The following is a 9,774-nucleotide window of genomic DNA, read 5'->3' as shown; positions in this document are numbered from 1 at the left end:
TATGTATGTATATCTGTATGTGTGTTCGTATTTGTGAGATGGCCTTCCATTAAAATTAAGAAAAAAAAATCTTTGTGAATTATAAACTTATAGTTGATAAATTAATTCACTTTTGTCATTAAAGCATCTAAGAAAGAACGTTTCATTGTGATGAGCAAAACAATGGAGTAAAGTTTTACACTTGTGAAATTTCTGAAATTCATTCTCATACAAAAGACATGGTAAACAAAGAAATCTGTACCAGAGAAAAATATTACCGAGATGACTTACTGAAAAATATTCTCAACGAATAGACATAAAAAAAACAAATAACTGAGACATTCATGTAAAATAATTGCCAAAATATATTTATATGTAAATTAGAATCTTGTAATTAAAACCTTGTAACCTTGATATTTGTTGATTGGTATTTTCTGAGCAGTTCAAAGTATCTTTTTCAAAATTCTTTGGTATCTCTCTTCCATAAGTTCTACTCTCTCCAAGATAGTGGAACCTGTGGACAGGTGAAACTAAGGAAGACTTAGGACAAAGTAGTAAAGGCTGACCTGAAGATACATTTCACAGAGGAGATGATAAAGAATCATACTGACTGGTGATAGGTGGTGCTACATAAGACATATCTACCTATGGAAAGGGTAGTGATTAAGAATCCATAACACATGTATGGGTGTGCATCTATATACTTGTATACTATTCTCCTCCAACACCATCTTACTGCCTGTCACCATATCCTTCAAGAATCTCATCTCTTCATCACTCACAGTACATTCTCCTGAGTTACCTCTATTGCCACCCAGCAACATCTCTTACCTTTATCTCAGTATCCCTCTCTTACATCTAGGATGCTCTCTAGCATTTCTTTCCCTTGTTGTACCCACCCACTGTTTCTCTCACCTCTTTCTCTTCTTCCTACCTCTGGAGCACTCTTCAGTATCTACTTGTCATACTCCCTCTGCCTCTTTTTGTCACACAGTTCTCTACAGCTTCTCTGTCTCTGCAATGTCCCAACCCACTCCTCATTTTTCCCCTCTCTGACCCTTCTTACATCTCTCTTTCAATGATTTAAGATTCCTCTTGACCCTTTCCTGTCCCCATTCTCTCACACCTGTCCATACTCACCCTTTAAAATGCTGGATAGCTCTAGATTCCCTCTTTACACAATCTTCCTCATCACCTTTTCAACACTATCCCTCTCTTTTTCTCAACCTACCATTAATCCCTTATTTCTCCCTATTCCTTGCCATTCTTGTTTCTCTCCTAGGATCATTGCTCACTCTCTCTTCAGTTCCCCTCAGTTTAAGGGGCCACTTTAGGGCCTTAGTCTTTGAGGTAATAATCACCAGTAATGGTGCTACAAAAAAAGCACCCGGTACATCCTGTAAAGTGGTTGGCATTAGAAAGGGGATCCAGTGATAGAAACCGTGCTGAAGGGGCAATTAGTGAACGATGCAATCCTTCAACTCATCAGACCCTGTCAAACCATCCAACCCATACTAGCATGGAAGCCAGAATTTAAATGATTGATCAGTTAAAAATCTCCATTTTCTGCTGCTATTTTTCAACTAGTTGGCAAAATCCAAGGATCTCTCATTGAGCAGTATGCCATTGTCATGGTTGTTGTTATTTAACTCAAGGTTAGTTCTGATTGAACTGACTTATGATCAAGTGTTCCAACTTCAAAATTTCCATTTTTTTTTTTTGTATATCTTTGTATATAGATGCTTCCTTTTTTAAAGAGGGTTGGGTTTAATTGAGGGGGGATTTTGCTAATTTTTTCATTAACTGAATGATCGCATAAATGTCATGGACATTAACTATAAGGTTTGATAGCACAGTGGATTTGTGAAAGCAGAGCATGAGTCTTAAATGTCTTTTACTTCAGATTTTGTAGAAATGGTTGAAATGCCGATTCTATGTTTGCTTTTATGGTCCACCTCATTCTGGCAATGTTAGAATTCTGCAGGTAGGTGGGAATTCTCATATATCTTTTTTTTACCTTTTTCTAGGTTATAACAACATCCATATTTGGATGGGGGTTGTTGAGTAGCATACTTTCTTTTTTATTTGTTGCTGTTATGGTCAAGTTTATTTGTTACATTGTTGATTGTTTTTAATCAGGATTGCAGATTCTGAGTTCAAATTCCCCTGAGGTTGACCTCATCTTTCATCCTTTCAAGGTTGATAAAATAAGTACCAGTTGATACTGGAGTCAATGTAATCGGCTTACTCCCTCTCCTGAAATTGCTGGCCTTATGCTAAAATTTGACTTGAAGGTAGTGACTAAATCCTTGAAGGTAGAGCAGTTCAATGATTGAAACAGACAAAAAAAGATAAAAGAATACTAAAATGGCTACAACAGCAGTTTGTTTGTCCATAGAAAAATACAACAGCGATGAACCTTTCTTTTCTTATCAACTATTGCAAGTCATATTGCAGTTTGGAATAGCCAAGAAATTATGTATATATATGGTTTTAAAGATATTAGTCTCTCACAGACTTAATATTGGATTTCAAATCTATGAGAAGTAGTTAATAGCTTCTGTTACCTAGGTAACCAAGTCAGTAGTGAGGGTAGATGCTCTGAGTTCGTAGCTGCTAGAATAAGTTCAGAAAGCTCCTACCTCTGCTGGTAACAAAGGACCTCTCCCAGAGTGAAAGGCAAATTGTATAATACCTGTGTGTGAACCGCCATGCTACATGGCAGTGAAACATGGGCTGTGACTACTGAGGACATGTGTAGGCTTGTAAGAAATGAGGCTAGTATGCTTCACTGGATATGTAATGTCAGTGTGCATGCACAATGGAGTGTAAGTGCCTTGAGAGAAAAGTTGAGCGTAAGAGGCATCAGATGTGGTTACAGGAGAGATGACTGCGCTAGTATGGTCATATGATGCGTATGGACGAGGACAGCTATCTGAGGAAGTGCTACATTCTAATGGTGGAGGGAACCTGTGGTAGAGGTAGACATGAGATGAGGTGGTGAAGCATGATTGAATATTGGGCCTGACAAAGGCAATGACAAGTGACAGACCTTTGGCAATATGCCATGCACGAGAAGACTCACGAAGCCAAGTCAGATCACAGTTGTGGTCAATGCCAGCGTTGCTTAACTGGCATGTAAAAAACACCCTTTGAATATTGGGCGATATGCTGTGTTTGAGAAGACTTGTCAAGCCAAGTGAAATCATAGTCGTGGCTGATGTCAGTGCCATGTGACCGGCACCTGTACTGGTGGCACGTAAAAACTACTATTCAAACATTGAGTCTCATGGAGGCAGTGACAGGTGACCAAGACCTTTAGTGATATTCTATGCTTGAGAAGACCTGTTATGCCAAGTGTGATCATAATCATGGCAGATGCTGGTGTCATGTAACTGGCACACATGCTGGTGACATGTAAAAAACACCCACTATATTCTTGGAGTGGTTGGCATTACGAAGGGCATCTAGCTGTAGAAACCATGCCAAATCAGATTGGAACTTGGTGCAGCTCCCCAGCTTACCAGTTCTGTCAAACTGTCCAACTCATGCCTGCATGAAAAATGGACATTAAATGATGATGATGATAATGATAATTCTTCTATCTGTGTTTTTTGCTGAACTGCTAAGTTACAGGGACATAAACAAATCAACACTAGTTGTTAAGTGGTAGCTGATCATGTATGGAAAAATGGAGACCACCTCCACCTGTGGGATGAAGTTAAAATAATAGAGAACACCACTGGAAAATATAAAAAATAAAAGAAGCAATACATGCTAGGACACAACAACTTCTTAAGCAGACCGTGTGCAGATATGAATAGCATATAGAAACCAGTATTAAGGAAGGATAAGAGAATATTAGATTTATAAGCCCTAAAATTCACTCTATAATTGCCCACGGGTTTAGAATGAGATCCAGATCTGTGAAAAACATGTCTAAACTATTCAAATTCAATGAAGAGTAGAGTTTAGCTGAAAGCACTGATGTAAATGTTAGCCTCATCATCATCATCATCAACATCAACGTATACAGTCCATTTTCTATGCTGGCATGGGTTGGATGGCTTGACAGGAACTGGTCAGGCCAAGGGCTGCACCAGGTTCCATAGTCTATTTTGGCTTGGTTTCTATAGCTGAATGCCCTTCCTAATGCCAAACATTTAACAAAGATGTGCTAGCTGCTTTTTACATGGCACACTTGTTTTAGGATATCAATTTTGTTGTGGTGGGTGCATTTTCTTGAGTACTGCAATGAATCACATATCTCAGTCCTCTGTCATCTCCCTTTGGGATCAACCTTCAGTACTTTGCCCCATATCTTCCTGGGTCTCCCTCTTCCACAACTTCATCCACTTTAAGTGATTGGCAGGTTTCTGGTATATCAGGAGTGTTGGTGGTTACTAGGTGGTCAGTGATAAAGGTTATTCCAACCTCATTTATTTCTTAATCTTTGTGGAGTGGAAGCTTTACTTGGGTTTCTTAAAGGTCATATCCATACTGAGGAAAGTAATGTTTAGATATAATCTCCCAGATTTAGTCTTCTAATTTGCCTTAAACATGCCAGGTAACATATGAAAATGAAGCTTAAAATAGAAAGTGGTACCCTTGTATTAATTTAGACTGAGCCACCTCCTGTGTTAGTTGTTCTACATACATTGATACTTGAAATATATGGTTGAAATTCATTTTTTAAACTTGCTGAGTTTGGAGGAGGGGCAGTGTCAATGATTTTTGCAAGCCCTCTAAGACTGGTGAGCTTGATGTTAATGTTACATTTAAACTGTTGCACAACAACACAAGATGTGAGAATGGAAGAGATTCCTGAGGACCAATGTTCTTGGAAGGAAGGACTTGGCATAGTGGTTAGTGTAGGGCCAGAGTGGGGTTAGATGTAACAAAATGAGGAGAGGTGGTGAGACATGTGGTGCCTGAGTAATGGAGCCAGCTCCAAAGTATTGGCTGGCATTATAAAAGAAACTGAAAAAAGACAGCAAGCCTGTGGGCCAGGAGCTGCTGGAGTGTGTCTTAATAATTGAAACTGAATGCTAATCAGTAGAATGAGCCCTACTCTGGATGTGGTCCAAAATGTTTGCTCATCAGTGTTATTCAGGTAACAGAGCAAATTGTCTAATTCACTGCCATCTTAGTGTCTCTAACTTTGGCAAATAATTTTATTATGTTTATGATGAACCTTAATGTTTATAATTACATCATGCTGGGAGAGAACATTAATGTTTAAATGTATGTCATGCTAAAGTGGGTGGGGGTCTATGCCTGCTCATGATTTCATGGGCACCTATAACAATTGACCAAAGCATGATACATGCTACTAAGTTACATTCACTTGCAGGTGACTGCTATGGTTGGCTGGATATTTATACATTCATACATGCTTACATACATACATACATACATATGTGTATATGCACACTCATACAGCCACATTCCTGTGCTATTCAATATTAGTTTCAAATTTTGGCACGAGGCCAGCAGTTTCGGGGTGGGGGAGGGTGTAAATCAATGACATCAACCCCAGTGGTCAATTAGTACTTATCTTATTGACAGTATTTGAACTCAGAACGTTAAACTGTGAGAAATGCTGCTTACCCTTTTTAGTCAGGCACATTAACAATATGCTATTTAGTATTGGTTTCAAATTTTGGCACAAGGCCAGCAATTTTGGGGGAGAGGATAAGTTGATTACACTGACACCAGTACTTGACTGGTACTTATTTTATTGACCCTGCCAAAAGGATGAAAGGCCAAGTTGGCCTCGGCCAAGGTTGAACTCAGAATACAAAGACAAATGAAATGCCGTTAAGCATTTTGTTTGTCATGTTAACAATTCTGCCAACTTGCCATCTTATTTTGAGAATTAACATTAAATATTATTTCAATTCTATGAACTGTATTTGAGTCTTTCATTCATATTATGTTAAATGCATCAATTACACAATACACATAGAAGTATATCTGTGTGTGTGCATGCATGTGTGCATGGTAAAAAAAAAGCAGAATCATTAGTAATCAACAAAATTCATTTTACTATTTATTTGCACTCTGTGCATTATGCGGTCAACTTTACCTGTTACCTTTCATGGGTCGAGAGAGGGGTTTCAGATAATTCTTCACACCACCAAGAACATTGCTAACACTAATTTCAGTAAATCTTGCATTTTCTTTAACTATTTTCAGTCATTAGACTACGGCCATGATGGAGCACCGCCTTAAAGAATTTCTAGTTAAATGAATCAGCCTGATTCTTTAAACCTGGTACTTTTGCTGGACCGCCAGGTTACAAGAATGTAAACACACTAGCACCTGAGGTCAAGTGGTGGTAATCAAACACACACACACATACCCATACGACGGACTTCTTTCAGTTTCCAACAGCCAAATCTACCCTGAAAGCTTTGGTCAGCTCGTGTTGTTCAAGGCTACGCAGTGAGACTGAACCCGGAACCATGAGGTTAGGAAGCAAGCTTCTAACCACGTTTTTCTTATTTTCCGATTTATGTTTGTAACATCAACATTATGTAATCGACATTTTGGAAAACAGGTTTCTGCAAAATGTCGTTTAAAATACGAATTTTAGAGAATGTAACGAGGAAACAAGGTCGGGAGAATAATCTAAACCTCCTCAAAAAGAAGAAGAAAAAAACTAACATATTCGTAATCTACACTCGAAAACGTATCTCTTGCATTATTTCATAAAAAAAATATATAACCCTCAAAAAGTCATGCGGAAACCGAGTCAAGAAGAAGGATGAAGGAATTTTGAAACTGAAACTGTTAATGCTAAAGACGTCTTTTTCCCGTATGCAATTTCAAAACATGGGTAGATAACTCTATTTGGTCGAAAATAATGTAGCACAACAGTGAAAGCGTCAACGATGCACACAGCAAGTGTTATAATTTCTGTATTCCTACTTCTGTCAGCTCACAGTGGAAAATATCCTGTGCTGGCGGAACATTATGGAATATATCCATTCCAAAACACATCCTTGAGTTTTTCTGCCCGAGTGAACGATTTAGTTAGTCGCTTAACTATAAATGAAACTATTTTACAGCTTTCACGGGGTGGATCTGTGTATCCCGCTCCTGCCATTCCCAGACTAGGAATAAAACCATATCAATGGGACACAGAATGTCTCCGTGGTGATGCTGACGCAGGGCCAGCTACTTCTTTTCCTCAAGCTATTGGACTGTCCGCAGCTTTTAAGTAAGTGTCATTAATCTAATATTTTCCTGCATCTGCATTCTTTTTTATTTTGTTTTCGTCGTCTTTCATTCTTAATATAGGAACATTTCCACAAGTTTGGTAAGAGGGGTTTTATCTGTTCTCTCGCTATTAGCGCCGTACTGGTAATTTATCGCCATCGAAAAAGATAGTTGATCTCGGTGATATTTGACCTTTAAACTACGAGGACCTCATTAAATTAATCTAGTTATCCATACAGACCATTCCAAGGGCACATTTTATTTTGCTCTAAAACCTTGTTTCACATATCAATATATAAACAAAGGACCTTTACGTGGTAATACGACCTGCTAGAAATAGCAGCGAATTTTACCATGTCCTATCTTACAAAGGCACATTGGGTAATATAATTCTAGATATCCTTAAAAAGACGTGATGAACATAGGTTTGCTCCCTCTGGGCAGTTCTGGAGCTAAACAATAAAAAAATATACATATATTGCTCATGTATATCGTAAAATACAGCTAGTACGACTATTTACTTCCTTGTATCATAATACAAGGTTTTAGGTAGTAATATTTGTTTATTTACTAACACTTTTCAGACATTGGTATATTGACGAATTATATTCCCGCATTGCAGCAACAGTTTTCACTGGCTGTAGAGCCCTCTCCCCGTTTATTCACCCTTTCAGGTCTTATTGGAAACATCTTGCTACTGAATTGCTGACTCTCGTTTTTTGACGTATTTTACTTTCAAACTGCGAACTTTAAAGACTGTAACAGTCTCTAGAAGTATAAAGTTGCTTTCTCCTTTCACTCTCCTCCCATCCTCATGACATACCTAAGGCGACAAGGCGGGACCCTCAAGCTCGACCTGCTAGAAAACGGAGTCAAATCTCCTCCCAAATAACACCTGTTTCTTTTGAAAAAAATGTTTTTTATTGTTTTCCCCTAAGACAAGACACAGTAGATAATGTAGTGCTAATAAAGATTTTTTATTTTCATATTTAACATATGAATATGTAATGTACATCTTTTAGAGCATTGTCATTTTATAAGATTTCGTTGTCAGATTTTAAAATCAACATAAACATTTATTTACATGAAAGAAAATTACCGAAGAACTTTCGGCGGAGGTAAAGGACATGGACGACCGCCCCCCACTTTTTTTCTCTCCTTCAGAAACCTACTTTTTCGACTGCGGAAATTCCGAATCTGCAAAAAAAAAAAAAAAAAAGAAATAGATATAATAACAATATGTAAATGTTGTGCTGTAAATGCTCAGAATTTTGTAATATTTCACTCTGTTTAGAAGACTTTGTTACTTTTATTAGTAACACACATACGCGCCCGCGCGCACACACACACACACACACACACACACACACACACACACACAAGATATTTTTCAAAGCATGGTAAGTCGTTATTAATGCAGAAGTTATTTAGAAATTGGTTAATTTAGTTTTACTTCAATATCCTCATTTTAGTCATTCAGCGGCACTTCCTGCTTCTATTGAAATACAGTTTGCATTTTTATAGGATCTTCCACTCCAAACTGTACTCTGTGGCGCTTTCTTTCAAAGCCCAAACATGCTTGCCTCTCTGGGATGTTGAAGGAAGACTAGTGGTTATTAAAGTGAATTCTGAAGAGGCCTTCTGTTGCCCCCCACATACTTCCACACCCATTGTCCAATGGGTCCTGTTGTTGTTAGTTCTGCCTCATAAACAACTCTCCATATTGCAGTGGCCATTCAGTGGACAAGTTGGGCCTATCTACTAAAATCTTTTTTATAGTAGGTGCACAGCTAAAGGATAATCTCAGAGTATGTCTATTAAATATTTTGTTGAATCTGTTGATATGGGGAAGTGCCTATCAACTAAACTAAGGAATATCTTACCTACTCCGGTCTTAACGTTTAAAGAGAATGGCAGTGTGAACCACAGTACTTTCCAATGGTGCTTTCTCTTGGTGGGGGCTAGGGTCTGGCATGTAACTAATATACACAGACCCCTTACACACACATTATATACTACACGCTAACATACCCCCCTCCCCGGACTTTATCCTTTACAGAAAGAAAACAGACCAACGAACACAGCTATATATACCTTCACTCCTGGAAAAAATTACACATATGACAATACTACTCATATCACACACCCCATCCCTACAGGAGCACCACATTAATAATACCCACATTCAGGATAACTCTTGCCGGCTTCACAGCATACCCAACCAAGGACATAACTCCTAACCTAATCCCCTAGCCCATTTTTGTTCCACTACCGTTTCTGCAGCAGCTTATCCATCTCCGATAATAGAGAGCAGTCTCCATATTCCCTTCCTTATAAGCTATCTCTGATGAGCATAAAGTTATATAATCAGATTGTTACTTAACACTCCATTGTATTCTTTACGCGAAACCAATTGGTAAGATCAGCCATGATGGATATTTAATACTATAAAATTCTGACAATATACCCACTCTACTGACAGATATATGAGTGCATCTTTTTCCCTGACTTATGATCTCTTAGACAACTCACGCACATAATTATATATATATATACATACATATATATATA

At 38.1% G+C, this 9,774-nt stretch overlaps 1 protein-coding gene across 2 annotated transcripts in view; it reads left to right on the top strand.

The window, feature by feature from the left end:
• LOC106879386 (uncharacterized) overlaps nucleotides 1-9,774 on the top strand; it is a 45,954-nt gene that overhangs the window by 8,456 nt on the left and 27,724 nt on the right. For both annotated transcript variants that reach the window (XM_052965554.1, XM_052965553.1), the window contains exons 2-3: nucleotides 1,883-1,963; nucleotides 6,178-7,204. In XM_052965554.1, coding sequence (XP_052821514.1) covers nucleotides 6,876-7,204 — 329 coding nt within the window. In that variant the 5' untranslated portion in view covers nucleotides 1,883-1,963; nucleotides 6,178-6,875. The remainder of the gene's footprint in view (nucleotides 1-1,882; nucleotides 1,964-6,177; nucleotides 7,205-9,774) is intronic.

Source organism: Octopus bimaculoides, chromosome 2, assembly GCF_001194135.2.
Source record: "Octopus bimaculoides isolate UCB-OBI-ISO-001 chromosome 2, ASM119413v2, whole genome shotgun sequence".
NCBI classification, from domain to species: domain Eukaryota; kingdom Metazoa; phylum Mollusca; class Cephalopoda; order Octopoda; family Octopodidae; genus Octopus; species Octopus bimaculoides.
The sequence above is the reverse complement of the archived record's forward strand: the minus strand, read 5'-3'. Positions and strand labels throughout refer to the sequence as shown.